The 25,726-nt window shown below is 52.3% G+C and overlaps 1 protein-coding gene and 1 pseudogene across 14 annotated transcripts; one reads left to right on the top strand and one right to left on the bottom strand.

The window, feature by feature from the left end:
• Positions 1-508: 508 nt before the first annotated feature.
• Positions 509-24,987, bottom strand: ZNF517 (zinc finger protein 517). Of its 14 annotated transcripts, none has more exons than XR_010141368.1 (6): positions 19,214-24,987; positions 13,179-13,256; positions 11,908-12,021; positions 7,648-8,919; positions 4,472-6,030; positions 509-4,402 (listed from the first exon to the last, which is right to left on the bottom strand). XR_010141368.1 is itself a non-coding variant. In XM_063726996.1 (6 exons), the coding sequence occupies exons 2-5, from the start codon at positions 13,209-13,211 to the stop codon at positions 5,876-5,878; spliced, it is 429 nt and encodes a 142-aa protein (XP_063583066.1). In that variant the 5' UTR covers positions 13,212-13,256; positions 19,214-19,305; the 3' UTR covers positions 509-4,566; positions 5,869-5,875. The 14 variants fall into 14 exon arrangements, 6 of the variants coding, with proteins under 6 accessions (XP_063583066.1, XP_063583065.1, XP_063583062.1 ...); XR_010141369.1 differs by having other exon boundaries at positions 509-4,566; positions 5,869-6,030; XR_010141371.1 differs by adding an exon at positions 12,380-12,506 and having other exon boundaries at positions 509-6,918; positions 19,214-19,305.
• LOC100462245 (cyclin-G1-like) lies at positions 13,703-15,526 on the top strand (annotated as a pseudogene).
• Positions 24,988-25,726: the final 739 nt, after the last annotated feature.

Here is a 25,726-nt window from a genome sequence, read left to right as displayed (position 1 = left end):
TATATTTCTTCTATCTAACTTTATGTTTGTACCCATTAATCAACATATATTCATCTCCCACCCCATCCTTCCTAGCCTCCGGTAACCATCATTCTACTCTCTACCTACATTAGACCACTTTTTTTTTTTTTTTTTTTGAGATGGAGTCTTGCTCTGTCGCCCAGGCTGGAGTGCAGTGGCGTGATCTTGGCTCACTGCAACCTCTGCCTCCTAGGTTCAAGTGATTCTCCTGCCTCAGCCTCCGGAGTAGCTGGGATTACAGGCGCACGTCACCATGCCCGGCTAATTTTTTTAAATTTTTGGTACAGACGGAGTTTCGCCATGTCGGCCAGGCTGGTCTCGAACTCCTGACCTCAGGTGATCTGCTTGCCTCAGCCTCCCAAAGTGCTGGGATTACAGGCATGAGCCACTGTGCCTGGCCAAGATCAACTTTATTAACTCCCATATATGAGTGAGAGTGTACAGTATTTGTCTTCTGTACCTGGCTTATTTCACTTAACATAATGACCTCCAGTTCTATCCATGTTGCTACAAATGATGGGATTTTTTCTTTTTTTTTTTTTGAGACGGAGCTTTCCTCTTGTTGCCCAGGCTGGAGTGCAATGGCGCGATCTCGGCTCATTGCAACCTCCGCCTCCCAGTTTCAAGCAATTCTCCTGCCTCAGCCTCCTGAGTAGCTGGAATTACAGGCATGCACCACCACGCCCAGCTAATTTTGTATTTTTACCAGAGACGGGTTTTCTCCATGTTGAGGCTGGTCTCGAACTCCTGACCTCAGGTGATCCGCCTGCCTCAGCCTCCCAAAGTGCTGGGATTACAGGCGTGAACCACCGCGCCCTGCCTAGGATTTCCTCCTTTTATGATCAATAGTACTCCACTGTGTAAGTGTACCTCATTTTCTTTATCCATTCACACGCTGATGGACACTTAGGTTGATTCCTATCTTGACTATTGTGAATAGTGCCGCAGTAAACATGAGTAAAAATATCTCTTTGATATACTGATTTCCTTTCTTTTGGAAATATACCCAGCAGTGGGATTGCTGGATCATATGGTAGGTCTATTTTTCAGCTTTTTGAGAAAACTCCAGTGTTTTCCACAGTGGCTGTATAGTTTACATTCCCACCAGCAGAGTACCTGCTTTCTCCACATCCTCACCAGCATCTGTTGTCTTTTTGTTAATAATCATTTTAACTGGATGAGATGATATCTTATTGTGGTTTTGATTTGCATTTCTCTGATGATTAGTGATGTTAACCCTTTTTTCATATGCCTGTTGGCTTTTTTTTTTTTTCTTTTTTTGAGACAGAGTCTCTGTCACCCAGGCTGGAATGCAGTGTGCAATCTCAGCTCAATGCAACCTCTGCCACCCGGGTTCAAGCAATTCTTGGGCCTCAGCCGCCCAAGCAGCTGGGACTACAAGCATAAGCTACCATGCCCAGCTAATTTTTGTATTTTTAGTACAGACAGGGTTTCACCATGTTGGCCAGACTAGTCTCAAACTCCTGGCCACAGTGATCCACCTGCCTCAGCCTCCCAAACTGCTGGGATTAACAGGTGTGAGCCACTGCGCCTGGCCCCTGTTGGCCATTTCTACATCTTTTCTAAAATGTCTATTCAGATCACTTGCCCATTTTAAAATCAGATTATTACTATTATTATTACTTTTTTGCTATTGAGCTGTGCGAGTTCCTTATATATTCTCGTTATTCTTCTTTTTTTTTTTTTTGAGACGGAGTCTCACTCTGTCGCCCAGGCTGGAGTGCAGTGGCGTGATCTCGGCTCACTGCAACCTCCGCCTCCCGGGTTCACGCCATTCTCCTGCCTCAGCCTCCCGAGTAGCTGGGACTACAGGTGCTCACCACCGCACCTGGCTAATTTTTTTGTATTTTCAGTAGACACGGGGTTTCAGTAGAGACAGGGTTTCACCATGTTAGCCAGGTCTCGATCTCCTGACCTCATGATCCGCCCATCTCGGCCTCCCAAAGTGCTGGGATTACAGGTGTGAGCCACTGCACCTGGCCTTTTTTTTTTTTTTTTTTTTTTTGGCAAACCCATTTCTGTAGGATATTCTGGTCATTAATCCCTTGTCAGATGGATAGTTAGTAAAAAATTTCTCCCATTCTGTAGGTTGTCTCTGTTGTTCCCTTGGCTGTGCAGGTTTGGAGTGATGTAATGCCACTTACCTATTTTAGCTTTTGTTGCCTGTGCTTTTGAGATCTTACCCAAAAAATCTTTGCCCAGACCAGTGTCCTAAAGCATTTACCCAATGTTTTCTTCTACTTTCATACTTTCAGGTTTTACATTTATGTCTTTAATCTATTTTGATTTGATTTTTGTATATGGTGAGAGATAGGCTTTTTTTGTTTTGTTTTTGTTTTTTGTTTGTTTTACAGAGTCTCACTCTTTCGCCCAGGCTGGAGTGAAGTGGCGTGCTGTCAGCTCACTGCAACCTCCACTCCCCGCTCCACTCCCGGGTTCAAGCAATTCTCCTGCCTTAGCCTCCCAAGTAGCTGGGATTACAGGTGTGCGCCACCACACCTGGCTAATTTTTGTATTTTTAGTAGAGACAGGTTTCGCCATGTTGGCCAGGCTGGTCTCGAACTCCTGACCTCAAATGATCTGCCCACCTCGGCCTCCCAAAGTGCTGAGATTACAGGCATAAGCCACTGCACCCAGACAAGATAGGGTTCTAGTTTCATTTTTCTGCATATCCTCAAAATGTATTTCCAGTTTTCCCAGCACCATTCACTGCTCTTTCCCCAGTGAATATTCTTGGCACCTTTGTTGGAAATCAGTTCACTAAATATATGGACATATTTCTGGGTTCTCTATTTTGTTCTATTGGTCTATGTGTCTGTTTTTATATCAGTAATATGCTGGGTTTTGTTTTTTGAGACAGGGTCTCACTCTGTTCCCCAGGCTGGAGTGCAGTGGCACGACTTTGGCTCACTGCAAATTCTGCCCCTGGGTTCAAGACATCCTCCCAAATAGCTGGGATTACAGGTGTGCACCACTACACCAGGCTGATTTTTGTATTTTTAGTAGAGATGGGGTTTTGCTATGTTGGCCAGGCTGGTCACGAACTCCTGGCCTCATGTGAGCTGCCCACCTTGGCCTCCCAAAGTTTCAGGATTATAAGTATGAGCCACTGTGCCTGGCCCATGCTGTTTTGATTATTATAGCTTTGTACTATATTTTGAAGTAGTGTGATGCCTTCAGCTTTGTTCTTTTTGCTCAGGATTGATTTAGGCTGTTCAGCATCTTCTGTCATTGTATATGAATTTCAGGATTTGTTTCCCTATTGCTGTAAAGAATGTCATTGGTATTTTGATGGGGATTGCATTTAATCTGTAAATTGCTTTTGGTAGTATTGTCATTTTCACCAAATTAATTATTCCAATCCATGAACATGAGATGACTTTCTGTTTTGTGTGTGTGTGACCTATTCAGTTTCTTTCATCAGTGTTTTATAATTTTCCTTGTAGAGCTCTTTAACCTCATTGGTTAATTTTTTTTTTTTTTTTTTTTTTTTTTTTTTAGACAGAGTCTCGCTCTGTCACCCAGGCTGGAGTGCAATGGTGCCATCTCAGCTCACTGCAACCTCCGACGCCCAGGTTCAAGCGATTCTCCTGCCTCAGCCTCCCAAGTAGCTGGGACTACAGGTGTGTGCCACCAAGCCCAGCTAATTTTTTGTATTTTTAGTAGAGATGGGGTTTCACTGTATTAGCCAGGATGGTCTCAATCTCCTGACCTCATGATCCACCATCTCGGCCTCCCAAAGTGCTAGGATTACAGGTATGAGCCACCGCGCCCAGCCTCGTTGGTTAAATTTATTCCTAGGTTTGTTTTTTGGTTTTGGTAGCTATTGTAAACGGAATTGCTTTCCTGGTTTCTTTTTTTGGTAGTTTGTGGTTGGTATGTAGAAATGTTACTGCTTTTTGTATGTTAATTTTGTATCCTGCAACTTTACTGAATTTGTTTGTTCTAAGAATGTTTTGATAAAGCTTTTACAGTTTTCTATATATAAGATCATGTTGAATGCAAACAGGGACAATTTGGCTTCCTCATTTGGAAGGAAGTATTTGGATGCCCTTTATGTCTTTCTCTTACCAGGTTGCTCTGGCTAGAACTTCTGCAGTGCAGCTTTGAGAAGGCTGAGGTGTTGAGTCTGGGGCATGCTAGAAAGATCCATGTAACAGGAAGAAAGTGGCAGCCCAGGTCCATGCCTGAGTCTCCTGGTGAGACACGGAATCCTCCCAGCAGACTGAAGTGACCAGAAATGCCCTGAAAGAGGGTGGCACTGCCTTTGCTTCCAGTCTGAAGTCTGCACCTCGCTGAGCTTACTGTCGGTGTCTCTCCCACCCTCTCTCAGCCTTTGCTTCCAGTCTGCAGTCTGCACCTCGCTGAGCTTACTGTCGGTCTCTCTCCCACCCTCTCTCAGCCTTTGCTTCCAGTCTGCAGTCTGCACCTCGCTGAGCTTTACTCTCCGTGTCTCCCCCACCTTGTCTCAGGCGCTGCACAATAGAGGTTCAGAAGCTGATTGGACCTGAGCTGGTACCGGGACTGGGAACAAAAAGAGACAGAAACTTGTGAACGTGACCCAGCAATAAGGGGTCGGGGAAGGTGAGCAGAGACTCCAGGTTCTGTGAATGGGGTCCACGGAGTAAGTGGATTGTGTCCAAGATGAATTAGAATGTCTTGAGATGAACCTATCCTGGATGCTTTGGAAATAGCTAGGGAGAGCAACAGAAGCTACAAGTGAGTCTGGTTATGACACAGGACTCTTTCGGTGCCACTTTGCCAGCCAGATACCTCCACGGCCGGCAACGCCCCTGCCCAGGGCCTCATGGCTCCAGGCTATTCGAGGTACCTGCCCACTCAACCCGGTGGGCTGTGCGTGGCTTGTGCTTTGGGCTGGATCCCACGCTCGCCATGGGATCTGCACTCGGACTGCAGCTGGGCCGGGCATGCCAGGACCTGCTTCCACCTTGGGCGCCGACGTCTGGATGAGAGGAACGTGGTGGCGCCTGAAAAACTGGAGACACCAGAAACGCTGGATCCCCAAAGGAAGTGTTATTCCCGCTGTCCATGCTGTGGGTGTGAAGGTGCGTGCTGCACATCCCGGTTTCCAGCACGGGACAAAGACTCAGAGAGGCACCTGCCGGGAGTCTCAGGTGATGGGACCCAGTGGCAGGCATGTGGGCAGCTGCCCCAGGTGGAAGAGATCTTGGCACAGCTCTCGGTTTCCCAGGTGGAAGGGATCGTGGCACAGCCCTCGGTTCCCCAGGTGGAAGGGATCGTGGCACAGCCCTCGGTTCCCCAGGTGGAAGGGATCGTGGCACAGCCCTCGGTTCCCCAGGTGGAAGGGATCGTGGCACAGCCCTCGGTTCCCCAGGTGGAAGGGATCGTGGCACAGCCCTCGGTTCCCCAGGTGGAAGGGATCGTGGCACAGCTCTCGGTTTCCCAGGTGGAAGGGATCGTGGCACAGCTCTCGGTTTCCCAGGTGGAAGGGATCGTGGCACAGCTCTTGGTTCCCCAGGCTGGCCCTGACCTTCGTGCTTTCCTGCCCATGGCCCAGACTTCCGAGCTCCATGTTAGGGATGCTCAGGGACAACCCTTCAGCCTCCCCCACCATGTTCCGGCTACTGCCCAGGATTCTTGTTCGCTGGAGGATGGATCCAGCCCTCCCCATCTTGGTGCCCTACCAGGGCCAGGCTTCCCGTGGCTCTTTCTGCAGCCCCTGGCACGGACTGTGGGGTGCATAGCCCAGGGAGCAGTGGGCCTTGGATGGGCCAGGTCTGCATGTTCCCACCCCCATCATGGAGTTTGACACACCAGTGGGCAGGTAACTCAATCCCCCCTCACCTTCTCTTCATCTGTTAGGGGTGACAAGGTGCTCCCAGTGGGGCCAAGAGGATGCAGCACCCCCACCGGCTCCCCTTCTGGCCACACCCTTCTCTCCTGGCCCACCTTCTGAGCTGGCAGGGCTTCCTTCCTGGCTTCTGCTGGGCAGTGTATTAGGGTCCTCTAGAGAGACAAAACCAATAATGGAGTTTAGGAGAGGGGATTTTTATTTGTTGGAGACAGAGTCTTGCCCTGTCATCCAGGCTGGAGTGCAGTGGCTCGATCTCGGCTCACTGCAACCTCTACCTCCCAGGTTGAAGTGATTCTCCTGCCTCAGCCTCCCGAGTATCTGGGATTACAGGCACCCAGCACCACACCCAGCTAATTTTTGTATTTTTAGTAGAGACGGGGTCTCACCATGTTGGCCGGGCTGGTCTCGAACTCCTGACCTCAGGTGATCCGCCTACCTCCTCTGCCTCCCAAAATGCTGAGGTTACAGGCAGGAGGTACTGCGCCCAGCCAGGAGAGGGGATTTATTAGGGGAACTGGCCCATACACTTATGGAGGCTGAGAAGTCCTCCCATAGGCTGTCTGCAAGCTGGAGACCTAGAGAAGCCATTAGTGAGGCTCAGTCCAGGTAAGAAGGCGGTTGAACCAAGGAAGCCAGTGGTGTAACTCTCATTCTGAGGCTGACTGGCCGAGAGCCCTGGGAGGCCTCTGTGGCAAGCCTGAGTCCAAAGGCTGAAGAAACTGGAGTCCTGATGTCCAAGGGCAGGAGATGGGTGTCTCCCTCCAGAAAAGAGAATTTGCTTCTCTTCTCCCTTTGTGTTCCATCTGGGCCCCCAACCAAGTGGATGTGCCTGCCCACGCTGAGAGCAGATCTTCACTGAGTCCACTGAAAACATCCTCACACACTCAGAAACAATGCTTCGCCAGCTGCCAGGTGCAGTGTGTGTGCCTTAGTCCCAGCTACTCAGGAGGCTAAGGTGGGAGAAACACGAGCCTGGGAGCTGGAGGCTACAGTAAGCCATGATTGTGCCATTGCACTCCAGGCTGGCTGACAGAGAGATCCTGTCTCAAAAAAAGAGATAGATAGATAGAGCTCCACCAGCCATCTAGGCTTTTTTTTAAAAAAAAAAAAAAAACAGGGTGTCACTCTGTCACCCAGGTTGGAGTGCCGTGGTGCTATCATAGCTCACTGCAGCCTTGACTTCCCAGGCTCAACCCATCCTCCCACCTCAGCCTCCTGAGTAGCTGGGACTACAGCCTACAGGCACAGGCCACAATACCTGGCTTATTTTTAAATTTTTTGCAGAGAAGTTTCACCATGTTGCCCAAGCTGGTCTCAAACTCTAGGGCTTAAGCAAACCTCCCACTTCAGCCTCCCAAAGTGATGGGATTACAGGCAAGAGACATGGCAGCCAAGTAAGGCACCTTGTATCCTGTTAGTCGGCTTTACACCACCTGAAATTCACCGCCACACAGGGCCTGGTGCTAAGGCCTGGCTGTGCCCAATGGTTCTGCAGGAAGACCCGGGCCGGCCTGTGGGGAGCTCAGCTGCATATGCGTCTATGGCGTCCCCTGTGCCCTGCTCTTTGGGGACTGAGCATAGCTGCCCCTCCCTCCCTCCCTTCTGCCCGCTCCTGAACGTTTTCGGAAGGTCCCAGGAAATGGTGGCTGATGGTGGTTCCTGAGGCCACACCACGGGCTGCCTAGTGCCCTTTCCCTCCCCAGTGCCCGGCTGGAGCAAGAAGCCGAGCTCCTGGTGGGAGCTGGCCCTTTCTTTAGACTTTGCTTCACCTTTAGGACGTGGGGTTCTGAATTTCTGCGCTGGGGCCCCGCCGGCTTGGGTGAGCTTCCAGCGTGAATCCTCGGCCTGTCGTCCCGGTCATCAGGAAGCCCAGCGGGGCGCCCGCCTGCCCTCTGTGTCCTCCCGGCGCTCGCGGCCGTGCACCTTCTGGTGCTGGATGAGGGTGGACAGCCGGCTGCAGGCCCTCCCGCAGGCGCGGCACCGGTACGGCCTCTCGCCGCTGTGGAGCCGGTAGTGCTCGTTCAGCGTGTAGCTCCTGCGGAACGCCTTGCCGCACTCGGTGCACGCGAAGGGCTTCTCCTTGGTGTGGATCTTCTGGTGCAGAGTAAGGTTGGACTTGCGACCGAAGGCCTTGCCGCACTCCGCGCACTCGAACGGCTTCTCGCCCGTGTGTAGGCGCAGGTGCAGCAGCAGCAGGGAGTTGTGTCGGAACGGCCTCCCGCACACCGGGCACTCGTGGGGCGGGTCCCCCGCCTGGGGCCTCTGCGCAGCTCTGAGCAGAGCGCCCTGCCCCGCGCCGCCGTCCTGGGCGCCCTCCTGCGCGTGCAGCCGGTGGTGCTTCAGGAGCGAGGACCCTCGGATGAAGCGCTGCCCACACCGCAGGCACCGGTAGGGCCGCTCCCCGCTGTGGATGCGGCCGTGCTCGTTAAGGGTGAACCTGCGGCAGAACGCCTTGCCGCACTCGGTGCACGCGAAGGGCTTCTCCCCGGTGTGGAACTTCTGGTGCTGCAGCAGCCGGGAGCTGCGGCTGAAGGCCTTGCCGCACTCGCCGCATGCGTAGGGCCGCTCGCGGGTGTGGACGCGGTGGTGAGCAGCCAGCTGCGTGCTCTGCCGGAAGGCCTTCCCGCACTCGCCGCACTGGAACGGCTTCTCCTCAGTGTGGATCAGCTGGTGCCGCAGCAGGATGGAGCTTTGCTTGAAGGCCTTCCCGCACTCCGTGCACTGGAAGGGCTTGGCGCCGGTGTGGATGATCTGGTGCCTGAGCAGCAGCGAGTTGTATCTGAACGCCTTGCCACACACGCACCTGTAGCGGGGGGCTGAGCTCCCCACAGGCCGGCTCGGGTCTTCCTGCAGAACCCTTGGGGAGGCGCTGTGCTCCCGAGCCCGGGGGTGGGTGGGTTTATCTGACCCGTCCTCAGGACCGCCATGCGGGTGGGGTGGTGCGGGGGGGAGGCACCCCCACACGGTGCCCGGCAGTCCTGCCTGCGTGGAGAGCTTTCTCTGCAGAGCAGACTCCATGATCCCAGCCTCCATCCTGGAATCTGAGAGAAGGAACAGAAAACGGAAGGATGATCCAGCCTCTACACTCACAAACGAACTTATTGTTTGAAGACAGAACCTTTTTATTACCAAGTCTTCCCCCAACACCCAGCTTTACTGAGGTATAAATGACAAATAAAACTTGTATACAGGAGGCTGAGGCAGGAGAATTGCTTGAAACCAGAGACAGAGGTTGTAGTGAGCCGAGATTAAGCCACTGCACTCCAGCCTGGGTAAAGAGTGAGACTCTGTCTTAAAACAAAACAAAACTTGTATATACTTTTGGTGTACAACATGATTCAATAAACGTCTACACTGTGAAATGATACCACAATCAAGTGAAGACAGAGTCTTTGTTAGACGTGTAGGGAGGTTTGAGAAATTATTGCCAGAGGTTTTAAAATCAGGGTTTCAGGCCAGGTCCAGTGGCTCACGCCTCTAATCTCAGCACTTTGGGAGGCCGAGGTGGGCTGATCACCTGAGGTCAGGAGTTCAAAACCAGCCTGGCCAACACGGTGAAACCCCATCTCTACTAAAAATACAAAAATTATCTGTGCGTGGTGGCGGGCGCCTGTAGTCCCAGCTACTCGAGAGGCTGAGGCAGGAGAATCGCTTGAACCCAAGAGGCGGAGGTTGCAGTGAGCCAAGACCGCCCCACTGCACTCCAGCCTGGGCGACAAAAGCAAAACTCCGTCTCAAAAAAATAATAATAAAAAAATAAATAAAATAAAATCAGGGTTCGGGTGAGAAGGGAACAAAAAGGCTAATAATGGCTCCAGCACTGTGGGAGGCTAGCTCAAGGGGAGCCCATAGGAGAGGCCCAAGGTCTGGCAGGGAAGACAGGCCAGGCATGAGGTGCAAGTTGCACCTCACCCCACAGCCACATTCTTTACTCCTCTCTCCTTCAGAGTTCACCCACAGTTCATTCACTCAGCAAACATGTCTGGGCAGGTGCGTAGAGCAGGTGCCTGCGCAGACCTCCAGGACTGGGGGCCTCCTCCCCAGCTTAAGGTTCTTTCTGCAGCCTCCACTGCCCTGAGCTCAGTCCCTGGCACATGGGCCATAGGGAACCGGGAAAACCAAAGCAACCTGTGGGCAAGCAAGCCTCCCAAGTGCCAAAGCAAGAGACCGAGGGCACAAGCTGTTCCAGTGTAATAAAGAAAATATATAAAATAAGAATAGTTATACTAGAAATAGATTATAGATATGATGATATATGAATATTATTAGTCATCAGCTTGTAGCATTACTCTTTATTCTAATATTATAATAATCTCTGTTCTGGCCGGGCGCAGTGGCTCACGCCTGTAATCCCAGCACTCTGGGAGGCCGAGGTGGCGGATCACAAGGTCAGGAGATCGAGACCATCCTGACTAACATGGTGAAACCTCGTCTCTACTAAAAATACAAAAAAAAAATTAGCCAGGCGTGGTGGTGGGCATCTGTAGTCCCAGCTACTCGGGAGGCTGAGGCAGAAGAATGGCGTGAACACGGGAGGTGGAGCTTGCAGTGAGCCGAGATCGCACCAGCCTGGGCCAAAGTACGAGACTCCGTCTCAAAAAAAAAAATAATGGCCGGGCGCGGTGGCTCACGCCTGTAATCCCAGCACTTTGGGAGGCCGAGGCGGGCAGATCACGAGGTCAGGAGATTGAGACCATCCTGGCTCACACAGTGAAACCTCGTCTCTACTAAAAATACAAAAAATTAGCCGGGTGTGGTGGCGGGCGCCTGTAGTCCCAGCTACTTGGGAGGCTAAGGCAGGAGAATGGCATGAACCCGGGAGGCAGAGCTTGCAGTGAGCTGAGATCGTGCCACTGCACTCCAGCCTGGGGGACAGAGCGAGACTCCATCTCAATAATAATAATAATAATAATCTCTGTTCTACAATTATAACCTAGGAAAAACCAGGCCATACAGAGATAGGAGCTGAAGGGACACGGTGAGAGGTGACCAGAAGACAAGAGTGCGAGCCTCTGTCACACCTGGACAGGGCCACTAGAGGGCTCCTTGGTCTAGCGGTAACGCCAGTGCCTGGGAAGACGCCTGTTACTTAGCTGACCTTGGTCTAGCAGTAGCCCCAGTGCCTGGGAAGGCACCAGTTACTTAGCAGACCTGGAAAGGGAGTCTCCCTTTCCCCGGGATAGTTAGAGAAGACTCTGCTCCACCACCTCTTGTGGAAGGCCTGACATCAGTCAAACTCGCCCACAGCCATCCCGAGGCCTCACCGTCTCCCTGTGATGCTGTGCTTCAGCGGTCACGCTCCTGTTTCACTTTCATGTTCCACCCTGTACACCTGGCTCTGCCTTCTAGACAGCAGTAGCAGAATTACTGAAAGTACTAAAAGTCATTAAAATGCATAGAAGAAATAATGGCGTACGCTGTCCTGTCTCTCTCCCCTCCTCAGCTGCCAAACAGGGAAGGGCCCCCTGTCTGGTGAACATGTGACTCACGTGACCTTATCAATCATTGGAGATGACTCACACTCTTTACCCTGCCCCTTTCGCCTTGTATCCAGTAAGTAACAGCACAGCCAGGCATTCAGGGCCACTACCGGTCTCCATGTCTTGGTGGTAGTGGTCCCCCGGGCCCAGCTGTCTTTTCTTCTATCTCTTTGTCTTTTGTCTTTATTTCTACAATCTCTTGTCTCTGCATACGAGGAGAAAAACCCACAGACCCTGTAGGGCTGGTCCCTACACAACCCAAGGGTAATGGCCACTGTGCGCACAGACCCGGCCCCTGACACCTTGGGGACACCAAAATGGAAAACTCATGCACTTGCGTCTTCCTGCATAAGTTAGTTTTGACCTTAGACCTACAAGCAAGGCAGTTAGTAGGAAATCTGGCCCTGTTGTGAGGAGCTAAACATACACACCTCCCACTGCGGGAGAAGGGACCTGCACAGAGCTGCACCGAGGCCAGGCCGCATTGGCAGCGCACGACACGCCCTGTGGTGCGGCAGCAGCCCAGGCCTTCCAGTGCCTTGTACTCACCTGTGCACAGGCTGGCTTTGGCCACACTCTGTTCAGCCCCCTGCAGAATCAAGGCCCCCGGCTCCTCTCCTTGCTCCAGTAGGGAGATCAGTGCTGGTTTGGCAACGAGAAAGCCTAAGCTCAGAGAAGGAAAGCAGCATGTATCAGTACAGGAGGGAGGAGGGATGCCCAGGTGCCTGGCTGGAGGCCATTGGGGGCACAGAGTGCTTGGAGTGGGTCAGGAACATTCACTCTCCCAGAAGGGGGCACCTAGGTGGCCAGGGGGAGATGGGGGGCCTGCCCCAGGAGAGAAGCCTCAGGCAGGCTGACGCTGGCAGTGGGTGCCCAACAGGAAGCAGAGAGGGGCTCCTTGGGGAGCCTCCAGCTTCCCCTCAAAAATGTGTCAGACCTTGAATCTGGAATGGAACCACCTTCCTTTGAAGCTAACACAGACGCACCTCCCGGCCCCAGGACCAAAGGCAGAAGCCCTCACCTAGCGAGGCCAGGTTCCCATAGTTCTCCAGCATCACGTCCCTGTAGAGTGCCTGCTGGTCGGGGGCCAGGCAACTCCACTCTATCCTCGTGAAGTACACAGCCACATCCTCGAACACAACAGCCTCCTGCAACCACATACTCTGCTATCCAGGCAGTCAAGGGCTCGGCGAGAACTCAGCAGATGAGAAACATTTGCGTGATCTGCTAGAGGCCTCTCTCCTTGCTGCTCATTGCTGAATCCACAGGGCCCAGCAGAGAAAGGGCAGCCCAACACTCCCCGAGTGAGCGGCCTCATTCTCAGCAGAAGCCCTAGAGAGGAAGAGGGAAAAACTGAACTTGGGGGAGGGAGAGAGATTTACCAGGAAGGGGGTCCCAACCTTGGCCTCACCCTCTCCACAGGCTATCAGGGATTTGGGGGAGGAGGACCTGCACTGGTGGGGAGCATCCCCACCCTCTGGGTCTCAATTTCTAACACCAGCAGTGAGTCAGCATCAGAAGAGGGAGGATGGGCTGACCATTCACACCAGGAAGGAGGCAGGCACTGGGGAAGGACAGGGACCCTGCCCTCAATGGCTGACCATAGAAGCTCAGGGGCCATAGGAGGCCGCAGGAAGCCCACCTCTGCCCAAAGGCTGGAAGGATTTGGCCATAGAACAAGGAGGCTGTCCTCGGCTTGCAGATTCCATCTTGTGATGTGGGTGGGTGTGAGGCAACCTGGAAGGTTCTCAGGGCTGAAAAGCTGAGGCTAGGGGTGAAGCAGTCTCCTGGGGCAGTGGACAGGCTCAGGGGGTGCTCACCTGGGGTCCAGGCTTCGGGAGTGCCATCGCCATCCCAGGGTACCTCTGTGGAGGAGCAGGTGCTACAGACAGTGAATTCTGGGGGAACATAGAGCCATGAGTAGAAAGGGCCCAGGCCTAAGGCCCTCCAGCCCCCCAGAAGGCCCCTCCAGATCCAGAAGGGAGCAGGAGAGGGTAAAGTGCTGGGGCAATCACATCAGCCACCTCCTTCACGTCCCAAGAAGCTGCACCCAGGCTTCTCCATGGGAACACCCACTCCCTCCAATGTTTTCTGGCTCTCACCTTGCTGGGAGGCCTTCTGTGACCACCCTTTTTAAAACTGCCATCTCGCCTTCGGCTCCGAGCTGACCCTGATCAGGGCTGAGTCGTCTCGGCGGCGCTGCCGAGACCTCCACCCAGGACAATCCCCCTCCCTGGGCCTCTCTCCTCTTGCCTACGAGTCCCCTCTCCTCGTAGGCCTCTCGGATCTGATATCGTGGGGTGAGGTGAGCAGTCCCAGGGAGGGTGGTTACTGCTGAGGAGCTGCATTCGCTGTTAAGATGATAGAGGTACTGACAACAACTGATTCTCAGAAACTGCTATACCAGCTGAATGCCCTGTTGGAACAGGAGTCTAGATGTCAGCCAAAGGTCTGTGGTTTGAGACTAATTGAGTCTGCACACGATAATGGCCTCAGAATGACTGCAAGACTAAGGGACTTTGAAGTAAAAGATCTTAGTCTAACTCAGTTCTTTGGCTTCGACACAGAGACATTTTCTCTAGCTGTGAATTTACTGGACAGATTCCTGTCTAAAATGAAGGTACAGCCCAAGCACCTTGGGTGTGTTGGACTGAGCTGCTTCTATTTGGCTGTAAAATCAATAGACGAGGAATGTCCCATTGGCAACTGACTTGATCCGAATAAGTCAATATAGGTTTACAGTTTGAGACTTGTTGAGAATGGAAAAGATTGTATTGGAGAAGGTGTGTTGGAAAGTCAAAGCTACTACTGCCTTTCAATTTCTGCAACTGTATTATTCACTCCTTCAAGAGAACTTGCCACTTGAAAGGAGAAATAGCATTAATTTTGAAAGACTAGAAGCTCAACTTAAGATATGTCATTGCAGGATCATATTTTCTAAAGCAAAGCCTTCTGTGTTGGCATTGTCTATCATTGCATTAGAGATCCAAGCACAGAAGTGTGTAGAGTTAACAGAAGGAATAGAATGTCTTCAGAAACATTCCAAGATAAATGGCAGAGATTAGATCTTCTGGCAAGAGCTTGTATCCAAGTGTTTAACTGAATATTCATCAAATAAGTGTTCCAAACCAAACGTTCAGAAGTTGAAATGGATTGTTTCTGGGCGTACTGCACGGCAATTGAAGCATAGCTACTACAGAATAACTCACCTTCCAACAATTCCTGAAATGGTCCCTTAACTGGATTATTACAGCACCAAAAAACTTCTCTGAAGCCTTTCTCTACAACCTTGTTCTACGGATTCCATAATGTTACAATGGATTTAAACTATGAAGCCCCAAAACATCACGAGATAAGCATGATGGTCTCAGACTTGGGAAAACTGCCTAATATTATGCTGTAGTGGAATTATGTTTAGATTTGAATTCATCTGTGAAACATTCAAATCAAAGCTAAAAGCCTAAATGTGAAATGCTAATGACAAGCCTGAGAAGAAAACAGGTGACATTTGTATCTATGATAAAAATTTTTATACAGAACCTACTGCCTCAAACTGAATCCCATCAAGAAAACTAGTTTCTATTGTATTAGTAACTCAAAATAAATTATCACTTCGAAAACTTGCTTTCCCACACTAAGGTAAGTTCAGGCTAGATTCAACACTCCAGAAGTTTTTTTACTAAAGACTGTTTTTAAGTTAGAAGTGATGGCAATTTTCCACTGATGCCCTTACTGTGCCAAAACAAAAATCTTAAGAAAAGCAAGTAGACACCTTCATAACTGTGAATGAAGCTGCTGAGGTAGTGTTTAGGATCCTCCATGTCAGTTAGTGAATGTAAGAAGTACAGTGTTAAAGTGTTGTAAACAGTTACTCAGTGCAATGTATAGCCTGAGTCTATCCATGATGGCTATAACCAATTTGACATCACGTTATGGATCAATACGCAATGAAAAACCAAAGAACCGCAGTATATCTTATTCTTAACTTTTGTAAACCATGTTTTATGGGTAACTTTTTAGTTTTCCCAAAAGGCTGATAAATTTCAATATTTTGAATACATCGTTGTTAATTTTGAGTTGGCAGAGGTAAACTAACCAACTACCATTATGTTTTAGTACTAAGGGATATACCTTTCAATAAAGTTAATGAAATTCAAAAAAAAAAAAACTGCCATCTCCCCTCCTGCCTGGGAATTCCTTATCCTCGCTCCTTGCTTTATTTTTCTCCATAGCACTATGCCATCTGACATAAGACAAGTTAACTTCCTTGCTCCTTATCTGCCTTCTCCAATTAGACAAGGCCTTTGGTCTGTACCCCTACAGCCTGAGGAAGGACTTGGCACACAGCATGTGCTCAGAAAGGATTTATGAAATGAACAAAGCATGACTGGTTAGAGCAAAATTATTGTTTTGTTTTGTTTGAGACGGGGTCTCGCTCTGTCGCCCAGGCTGGAGTTGGTGGCGTGATCTCGGTTCACTGCAACCTCTGCCTCCTGGGCTTAAGATTTCCTCCCAGGATGGCCAAGGTTGCACCATTGCACTCCGGCCTGGGCAACATTGTTCATTATGAAATGAACAATGGGTGACTCTGCAACCAATAAAACCATGTTGTGGGAACATCAGAAAACATTCTTGCATTTTACTACATGAAACAAGCAGACTGTAAGCAGAAAAATAAAGCTGGTAGCATAAAACCCTAGTTCTCTCTGCGTCATAGAATTATGAGTGGTTCCTCTTTTTCTCCTATTTTTCTTTCCTTTTTTTGAGACAGGGTCTCAATGTGTGACCCAGGCTGGAGCACAGTGGTGTGATCTCAGCTCACTGCAGCCTCAACTTCCTGGGTTCAAGCAATCCTCCCACCTCAGCCTCCTGAGTAGCTGGAACTACAGGTGCATGCCACCACACCCCTAATTTTTAAAAATTTTTATTACTGATGAAGTCTTACTATGTTGCCCAGGCTGGTCTTGAACTCCTGGACCCAAGTGATCCTCTTGCCTCGGTCTCCCAAAGTGCTGGGATTACAGGTGTGAGCCACCACACCCGGCCTCTATTTTTCTAATTTAAGACTTTTTTGGCCAGGTGCGGTGGAGACAGAGACCATCCTGGCTAACACGGTGAAACCCCATCTCCACTAAAAATACAAAAAATTAGCCAGGCATGGTGGCAGGCACCTGTAGTCCCAGCTACTAGGGAGGCTGAGGCAGGAGAATGGCGTGAACCTGGGAGGCGGAGCTTGCATTGAGCCTAGATCGCGCCACTGCACTCTGGCCTGGGTGACAGAGTGAGACTCCGACTCTTGTTGCCCAGGCTGAAGTGCAATGGTGCAACCTTGGTCATCCTGGGAGGATCCCTTAAGCCCAGGAGGCAGAGGTTGCAGAGAACCGACATCATGCCACCAACTCCAGCCTGGATGACAGAGTGAGACTCTGTCTCAAACAAAACAAAACAATAATTTTGCTCTAAGCAGACGTATACAGAGTAGGCATGAGGCCCTGGTCTCCTCACTCTTCCCTTCAACAGACACTTGAGCTCTTGTGTTTGGTTGAAGGTCTCTGGGGCTATCCATTTCTGTAGAGCTGGAGCCCTCTAAGTAGCTGCCACTTTGTAAAGAGATGTTTCCCATTAGGCATCAGTTAACAAAAAGCATGTGTTTAGAGGCTGGGCACGGTGGCTCATGCCTGTAATTCCAGCACTTTAGGAGGCCGATGAGGGCAGATCATTTGAAGTCAGGAGTTCGAGACCAGCCTGGCCAACATGGTGAAACCCTTCTCTACTAAAAATACAAAAATTAGCCGAGTGTGCTGGTACGCACCTGTAATCCCAGCTACTTAGGAGGCTGAGGCAGGTGAACTCCTTGAACCCAGTAGACAGAGGTTGCAGTGAGCCAAGTTTGCCCCACTGCACTCCAGCCTGGGCAACAGAGTGAGGTTCTCTCTCAAATAAAAATAAATAGTGCATTTAGAGGCAGGACGGCTGCTTGGTCACAATGCTATGAAGTGACGTTTGGCAGTAGAGCCCTTTTGACATGTTAGGGTACGAAGGGCGATGGGGGTAGATCAGACAGATTCGTGAATCACCCCTGCACAGAGGGCACAGACTGCAAACGCATGGAAGAGCAGGGCCACACCACCCCCACCCAGCCCCCACTCACTGTCTGTCCAGGGCAGTCTGTGGCAGGACCCATCTGGGCCACTGCGATGGCCACACGTGTCGTCCTCACCCCAACAAGGCAACCAGAGTATCTCAGGGTATGAGGCTGCCGGAAGACTAGAGCCCCTGACCCCTCAACACGTACCACCCTCCACTCTGGTAAGAACTGCAACCCAGGACTAGGGTTGGACTTGGACTAGGAGGGGGTAAGTTACTGCTGCTTTTTGTTTGCTCATGTCTAGGGACTGCATGTCCTCAGGGAGGGGCTACCTGGTTAGAGGGGAAAAAAACCTGCTTTTAGTTCTATCTTTGGAATTAGGAAATAAACCTTCAATCAGAGTAAACAGCACTGAGCTAAAAATAATCGAGCAGACATATGATGACAACAGATCAAGCTGTTGCTGAGACAGAAAATGTCAAGGGGAGGAGGGTGCTAATTTTAGATGAAGGACCACCAAGAAATGTTACTGGGGGAAGTCACATTTAACTGGGGTCTGGAAGACTAGGCGGGGTCACCTCCTTCCATACCTAGAATAAGCCCTGTTCCTGGGGGACCTGGGGCACCCCGCTCACTACGCCACAGCCATGCAGCCATGCCAGGCTTCTCTCTGTTCCCCCACCTGGGATTTTCTCCTCAAGGATCTGTGGCTGCTTCCCTCCTCCAGCAGGTTTCAGTTCAAATATTAACTCTTTTTTGTTGTTGTTGTTTGAGACAGAGTCCCCCTCTCTTGCCCAGCCTGGAGTGCAGTGGCGCGATCTCAGCTCACTGCAAGCTCCGCCTCCCGGGTTCACGCCATTCTCCTGCCTCAGTCTCCCGAGTAGCTGGGACTACAGGCGCCCGCCACCACGCCCGGCTAATTTTTTGTATTTTTAGTAGAGACAGGGTTTCACCGTGTTAGCCAGGATGGTCTCGATCTCCTGACCTCATGATCCGCCCGCCTCGGCCTCCCAAAGTGCTGGGATTACAAGCGTGAGCCATTGCGCCTGGCCAAATGTTAACGCTACAGAGCCTCCCCTGACCGCCAAGGCTACCCTAACCCCCTCTCACAATTTTATTTCCTTGGTTTATTCTGTGCATGGCCCTTATCAAAACCAAAAGTTATTTTGCTGCGTTATTGCCTGTTACACTAACGCCTCACCTCTATTACAATTCACGCTCCTGGAGGCGAGGGGTGCTGCCCGCTCACTGCGGGGTCCCCAGCACCGGAACGCTCACAGTTAAATACCCAACAGCTATTTACGAAATGACTGTTGGTCCAATAAATGCCCCAACCCGGGGACGGGGCAAAACTGCTCAGGGTAAATGAAAGCTGCGGGAAACGGCGTCCGCCAGGGAGCGAGGCTGCGGGAAAGAGCCCGCCATCGGGCGGAAGCGAGGAGCAGAATCTGGTCCTCCCCGGAGCAGCCCCACCTCGCCAGGCCTCCCTGCCTGCAGCCTCATCTCTGCGCAACCGTCCGGCTCGGCGGAGCGGGTCTCGGGGGCCCGGCCGCACGCCCTCGACCACAGCCAGCATGGACCGGGGCGCAGGACCCTTCGCCCCGATAAGGGTTCGGGACCCAAGGCTAGCGGAGACGGCAGTGCCGGCTGCGGGTCCGCTCCCTGTCGAGCTCCGCGCGCTCACTGCGGGGGCTACAGCCTCCACCGGGCCAGGCTCGGAGGACCGCGCCCCTCCCAGTCCCCGCCCCGCGGCCGGGACCGACTCACCCTGGGCCGCCGGGACAGCGCGGGGAGGAGCGCAGGGCGCCCGGCTCTCAGGCTCCGGTTCCTTCCCCGCCCCCGGAAACGGTCGCTGCGCCGCTCTGGGAGACCTGGAGGACCGCGCGCCTCGATGGCGCTCGTGTCTCGACGCCTTCTGGCCCCTGTGGCGCGGCGGTCGCCTGAGGGGTTCCGGGCCAGACCGGGTATCAGTCCCAGGCCCGAGGGGCGCGGCAGGGCGTCGACGTTCTCGGCGCTCCGTTTCCCCCCGGGATCGGAGGCGCCGAACGTCCATCCCTTGCGCCCACTCTCTGCCCCCGGGTGGCCTGCGGGGGTTGGGGAGCACGGCGCGGGATCGACTCCTGGACCCGCAGGAACGGCGGAGCAGGGGCGTTGGGCCGGGGTCGGTCTCTTATATAAATTTGTGACATTGTTTAGTATGACTTTTTTTTTTGAGCCTGAGTCTTGCTCTTGTTCCCCAGGCTGGAGTGCAACGATGTGATCTGGGCTCACTGCAACCTCCGCCTCTCAGGTTCAAGCGATTCTCCTGCCCCAGCTTCCGGAGAAGCTGGGACTACGGGTTCCCACCACCACGTCCGACTAATTTTTGTATTTTTAGTAGAGACGGGGTTTAACCATGTTACCCGGGCTGATCTCGAACTCCTGATCTCAGGTGATCTGCCCACCTCCGCCTCCCAAAGTGCTGGGATTACAGGCGTGAGCCACCGCACCGGGCCAGTTTCTGGGATCTTGAAGTGTCTTTGCTGCTCCCTCTGATCACTCTCAGACCACCTCTCCTGTCTGCACCCAAGGATGGCATTCTGACTTCTAACAACCCTGTGATTTTTGTAAACATTTGTATGCTCTTTGTATTTACTAATTTAATCCTCACGGTAATCCTATCAAAATACTACTGTTCCCATACTAAAATGAGGAGAGCATAGTGTCCCTGTTATTTGCCAAGGTCTAATCTCTTTTTTTTTTTTTGAGATGGAGTCTCACTGTTGTTGCCTAGGCTGGAGTGCAATGGTGCCATCTTGGCTCACCATTATCTCTGCCTCCCAGGTTCAAGTGATTCTCCTGCTTCAGCCTCCCAAGTAGCTGGGATTACAGGCATGCGCCACCATGCCCGGCTAATTTTGTATTTTTAGTAAGGACGGCGTTACTCCATGTTGGTCAAGCTGGTCTCTAACTCCTGACCTCAGATGATCTGCCAGCCTCGACCTCCCCAAGTGCTGGGATTACAAGCGTGAGCCACTGTGCCTGGCCAAGGTCTCATCTCTTAAGTAACAGAGCTGGGATCCAACCCACGTACCTGGCTCCAAGTCACATATTCTTTTTTAAAAAAATTTAATAATTTAATTTGTTCAAGTCACATATTCTTCAGCCACTGAATTGTGTTGTGAAACCATCATGCAAGTGGAACAGTTCAATATATGAAACTCGGTGTTTCCCGAGTTCCCACTCAATCCACACACACTTTAAAGATGGTTTCACCACACTCTAGGTTTTCAGATCCTCTGAATTGCAACCAGACCCTGGGAGGAGGTATGAGGATCAAAGAAGGAAAGGGACTCATCCAGAGCCACAGCTGGTTGGGAGACGGGTCAGATTTGAGCACAAGACAGACCAGGAACCATCATTTTCTTCCTTTTCACAAGGGCAGGGGAAACTGGGTCAGGAGGGTGACACCTGTCTAAGTAGGCTCATGTGGGCGGCAAGCCATCCAGGTGCCGAGGCAAGAGACCAAGGGCATGAGCTGTTCCAGTATAGATCATAGACATGATTATATATGAATATCATTAATCACTAGTTTGTAGCAATTACTCTTTATTCCAATATTATAATAATCCTCGCTCAACAATCATAACCTAGGAAAAACCAGGCCATACAGAGATAGGAGCTGAGGGGACATAGTGAGAAGTGACCAGAAGACAAGAGTGCGAGCCTTCTGTTATGTCCGGACAGGGCCACCAGAGAGCTCCTTGGTCTAGCGGTAACGCCAGCTTCTGGGAAGACACCCGTTGTCAGGCAGACCGTGGTCTAGCGGTAGCCTTAGTGTCAAGAAAAAACACCAGCTACTTAGCGGACTGGGAAAGGGAGTCTCCCTTTCCCCGGGGGAGTTTAGAGAAGACTCTACTCCTCCACCTCTTGTGGAGGGCCTGACATCAGTCAGGCCCGCCCGCAGTTATCCAGGGGCCTAACCATCTCCCTGTGATGCTGTGCTTCAGTGGTAATGCTCCTAGTCCACCTTCATGTTCCATCCTGTACACCTGGCTCTGCCTTTTAGGTAACAGTAGCAAAATTAGTGAAAGTACTGAAAGTCTCTGATATGCAGAAATAATGGCATAAGCTGTCTCTCTTTCTCCCTCTCTCTCTCTGCCTTGGCAGCCAGGCAGGGGAGGGCCCCCTATCCAGTGGATACATGACCCACGTGACCTTACCTATCACTGGAGATGGCTCACACTCTTTACCCTGCCCTTTTTGCTTTGTATCCAATAAATAACAGCGCAGCTAGACATTCGGGGCCACTACCGGTCTCCACGACTTGGTGGTAGTGGTCCCCCGGGCCCAGCTGTCTTTTATCTCTTTGTCTTGTGTCTTTATTTCTACACTCTCTCATCTCCGCACATGGGGAGAGACCCACAAACCCTGTGGGGCTGGACCCTACAGGCTCAGCCCAGCACTCCACTATGGGTGGCGCTAAACTTGTGTGATGTCCACATAGATCCTTGTCCCAGGACTGGATGCCCCTAGGTTCTTCAGACTCTTTGGGGGACCCAGGGTGTCTCCTGCATTCACACTGCTGACAGCAGATCTGCTCAGGAGTGAGACACAGGCTGGGTAGGACAGAGGCACTCTTCAGATTCGGGGTCCAGCAGGAGGGAACTGTGGGCACTTGCCTGACAGCCACAACCATCTTTGGGGGAGGGATCATGACTCCCCTCAGGGCCATGGCACATAATTTCAGACAATATGGGTATTGTGGTGAACTTGGATGTCCAAAAATTGTATGTAAATCCTATGCTATTCTCTCATTGTAAAAGGATGCCAAAACTTCAACGATTTAATCACACACGTGGGGTCCCAGAGAATGTTCACCCACGGCTTTATGTCAGGTTGACATGACGTATCCAAGCCATATAGACGGCAGGGGTCATGGAGACTGAGCACTCACTAACCCGTTGTGCTTCACAATACACTACCTTAACCCCTCTCAGAGAAATTCTAACACTCACCTCCAAGCTGTCCCTAAGCATGTGCAATCTCCACCCTCCCAACCACCCACCTCTTCCTGTTGGCATTGGTCCCTGGGGTCTCCCCTCACCCACTCCTGAATGGGTGACACGGGCTCCTATGGCACCCACCCCTGAGGCACTGAAAGCACATGAGAAAACTATCTCAGAGAATCTTATTGGAAATATGTTTCCACAAGACATAGCTCCACAATTATAAGACACTAAATTAGAAAAGCAGTGTGCATGAGGCCAGGCACGGTGGCCCACACCTGTAATCCCAGCACTTTGGGAGGCCAAGGCGGGTGGATCACGAGGTCAGGAGTTCAAGACCAGCCTGGTAAAGATGGTGAAACCCTGTCTCTACTAAAAATACAAAAAATTAGCTGGGCACAGTGGCAGGTGCTTGTAATCTCAGCTACTCGGGAGGTTGAAGCAGGAGAATCCCTAGAACTCAGTGGGCAGAGGTTGCAGAGAGTCGAGATCGCGCCACTGCACTCCAGCCTGGGCAACAGAGTGAGACTCCATCTCAGAAAGAAAAGAAAAGAAAAGCAGTGTGCATGAAAAGTACTTAGATCAGTCCCTGGCCCATAAAAAGTGCCTAGCATTGGCCAGGTGCAGCAGCTCATGCCTGTAATCCCAGCACTTTGGGAGGCCAAGGCAGGTGGATCACCTAAGGTCAGTTCAAGACCAGCCTGACCAATATGGTGAAACATCGTCTCTACTAAAAAATACAAAAATTAGCTGGGCGTTGTGGTGTGCGCCCATAGTCCCAGCTACTCGGGAGGCTGAGACAGAATTGCTTGAACCCGGGAGGCGGAGGTTGCAGTAAGCCCAAATCACACCATTGCACTCCAGCCTGGGCAACAAGAGCGAGACTCCATCTCAAAAAAAAAAAAATATATATATATATATATTCCTTTTATTACAGAGAGATCCCATTTTAGCCATATGTGATGGTGTGCCCATATGTGGCATACAATTATGCTACGGGGGCACAGTAGGGGGCAGGGAGATAAGGACACATCAGTTGTCGGGGATTGGGGGTGCAGGCAGATAATGCTGGTTGGGAAGGGGAGCCAAGCTGAGCAAGACAGAGGATCACAATTTCTCATGTTTCTACCAAATTACTGCTGCATGTATGTGACAAGAAACATTTGAAGAACAATTTCAAAAGGAAATAATTTTTTTTTGAGGCACAGTTTTGCGCTTGTTTCCCAAGCTGGAGTGCAATGGCACAATCTCAGCTCACCACAACCTCCGCCTCCTGGGTTCCAGTGATTCTCCTGCCTGAGCCTCCCAAGTAGCTGGGATTACAGGTACCCACCACCATATCCAGCTAACTTTTGTATAGACGGGGGTTTCTCCATATTGATCAGGCTAGTCTCGAACTCCTGACCTCAGGTGATCCGCCTGCCTCGGCCTCCCAAAGTGCTGGGATTACAGGCATGAGCCACCGCACCCGGCTGGAAATAAATAATTTCTAAGAATAAAGTTTGAACAGCAGGTTAGGGGTGACATCGGATGGCCTAAGGGAGGTCACCAGGCCACTAGCACAAGCAGAGGCACTGTGTGGGGAAGGCCTAATCCTGGCCCAAAAAAGATGGCTCCACCCCAGAAGGCTGGAAAACCCCATGTCCAGTGCTTGCGGCCTCGTCTGGCGTGGCTGTCAAGTGACCCAGAATTGCATAGCCCCTGCTGTGTGCCAGACTGTGTGGTCTCCCGTGAAGGTCAAGACTGAGCCCAGTCACACAGTCCTCAGGACTGTCAGGTGGATGCTGGCAAGGCCATGTCTCTTCGAGCTTAAAGCGGCCTGGTCAGTCTCCTGGCTGCACGTAGGGTCTTGGTAGCCGCATCTCATCCCAGAGACCCGTGAGACCATCTTGGGGACCCCACAGCCTGTGTGTCCAAGCACTCTTCTCACCTCTATCCCGCACCCAACTCTCCTTCTGCTCCTCCAGAGAAGCAGATTTGTTCAGGAGTGACGCACAGGCTGGGCCTGTGGGCCAATTTTGGGCTGACCCCAGAACCCCTCACCCTGCCCCCGGGGTCCAGTCCTGCCCCTCTGCCCCTGGCCCTAGCTGTGGGCTGTGCTGCTTCCTGAGTCCCCACCCGGCAGCTCCTCCTCGATCCCCCTGCCGACCCTAGGGGAGGGCCTCCTGCAGCAGCCCCTCCTCTCCCCTGTGAGCAACAGCGGGCACAGGACACCTCTTCCACCCTCTCCTGTCTCTTTCTCACGATGTCAACCCTGCCTCAGCCTCTGCAGGGTCTAGGAAACACCCCAACTCCCAGTACTGACAGCAAGCCTCTCCTGCCCACTGGGACCCCTGCCTTCACCTCCTTGCTGCCTCCCCACCCACGGCCTCGCGTGTGCTCGACAGGGCTCACTCAGCCAGGGACTCTCTCCTGGAAAACCTCTTCCCCACCACCCCCCTCCTGCGGCCTCGGGATCCCACCCGTTAGGGGCTCGATTCCGCGAAGCCCCTCTCCACAGCATGTACCGCTGGACACCCCCAGTCGGGCTGACTCTTTCCAGCTCAGGCCCCCACAGCCCCTCCCAGCCTCCGTTTCTTGCTCCCTCCCCACCCACCTCTCCGGCACAGGGTTCTGGTCAGGGTACGGTCCAGTCTCCCATTATTCGTCCTCTCCGCCGCATGTGACGCAGCCCATCCCCGCTCCTTCTTCCTCGACCTGGGACCCTCCCGCTAGGCCCTCCCCACTTCCTGGGCCGGCCGGCCCTCACCCTCGGCAAGGATCCCGGGGCTCCTCTCCTCGACGCCCGACCTCTCTAGGAGCCTACGGTGGATAAGGTCCCCGCGTCCAGGAGCGCCCGTTCATCAGGGAGACGGACATTTGCCACCTGCAAACCACGACGTTCCACGAGTGGGTCCACGCGTCTCCCCTGCCCATCTCCTGCTCTGCACCAGCGAGAACCCCTCGGCCTACACGGAAGCCCCTCACCAGGCAAGCCGGGAGCCCCAGGCCCCGTGGCCCGGAGTGGGTCGCTCTGTGACACCCTGGACAGGTCACTCAACCACTCGGCGCCTCCTCGGCCACTCAGAAAACACCTGCCCTCCCGGAGATCCCGGTGAAAGCCGAGCACTCCTGCACCCTCCTTCCGAGCCCACGCACACCAGGACACCTTGAGCCGCATCTCCCGGTGCGCCTGCGCGGGGGCCCCGGAGGCGGAGAAGTAGGCGGGGCCGGATGCCGCTGGTGACTACAAGCCCCGGCGTGCACCGCGCTGGGCTGGCGGTGGCGCGCCCGGAAGGTGTCGGGGCCCTGG

Source organism: Pongo abelii, chromosome 7, assembly GCF_028885655.2.
Source record: "Pongo abelii isolate AG06213 chromosome 7, NHGRI_mPonAbe1-v2.0_pri, whole genome shotgun sequence".
Classification (NCBI taxonomy): Eukaryota; Metazoa; Chordata; class Mammalia; order Primates; family Hominidae; genus Pongo; species Pongo abelii.
The sequence above is the reverse complement of the archived record's forward strand: the minus strand, read 5'-3'. Positions and strand labels throughout refer to the sequence as shown.

Excerpts from the sequence above, each read along its gene's own strand:
- ZNF517 (XM_024250792.3), bottom strand. The coding sequence starts at position 13,268 with ATGTTCCCCCAGAATTCACTGTCTGTAGCACCTGCTCCTCCACAGAGG. Across the intron at positions 12,507-13,178 it reads TCCCGAAGCCTGGACCCCAG|GAGGCTGTTGTGTTCGAGGA; the intron begins GTGAGCACCCCC and ends ATGTGGTTGCAG. Across the intron at positions 12,022-12,379 it reads TGGGAACCTGGCCTCGCTAG|GCTTTCTCGTTGCCAAACCA; the intron begins GTGAGGGCTTCT and ends CTCTGAGCTTAG.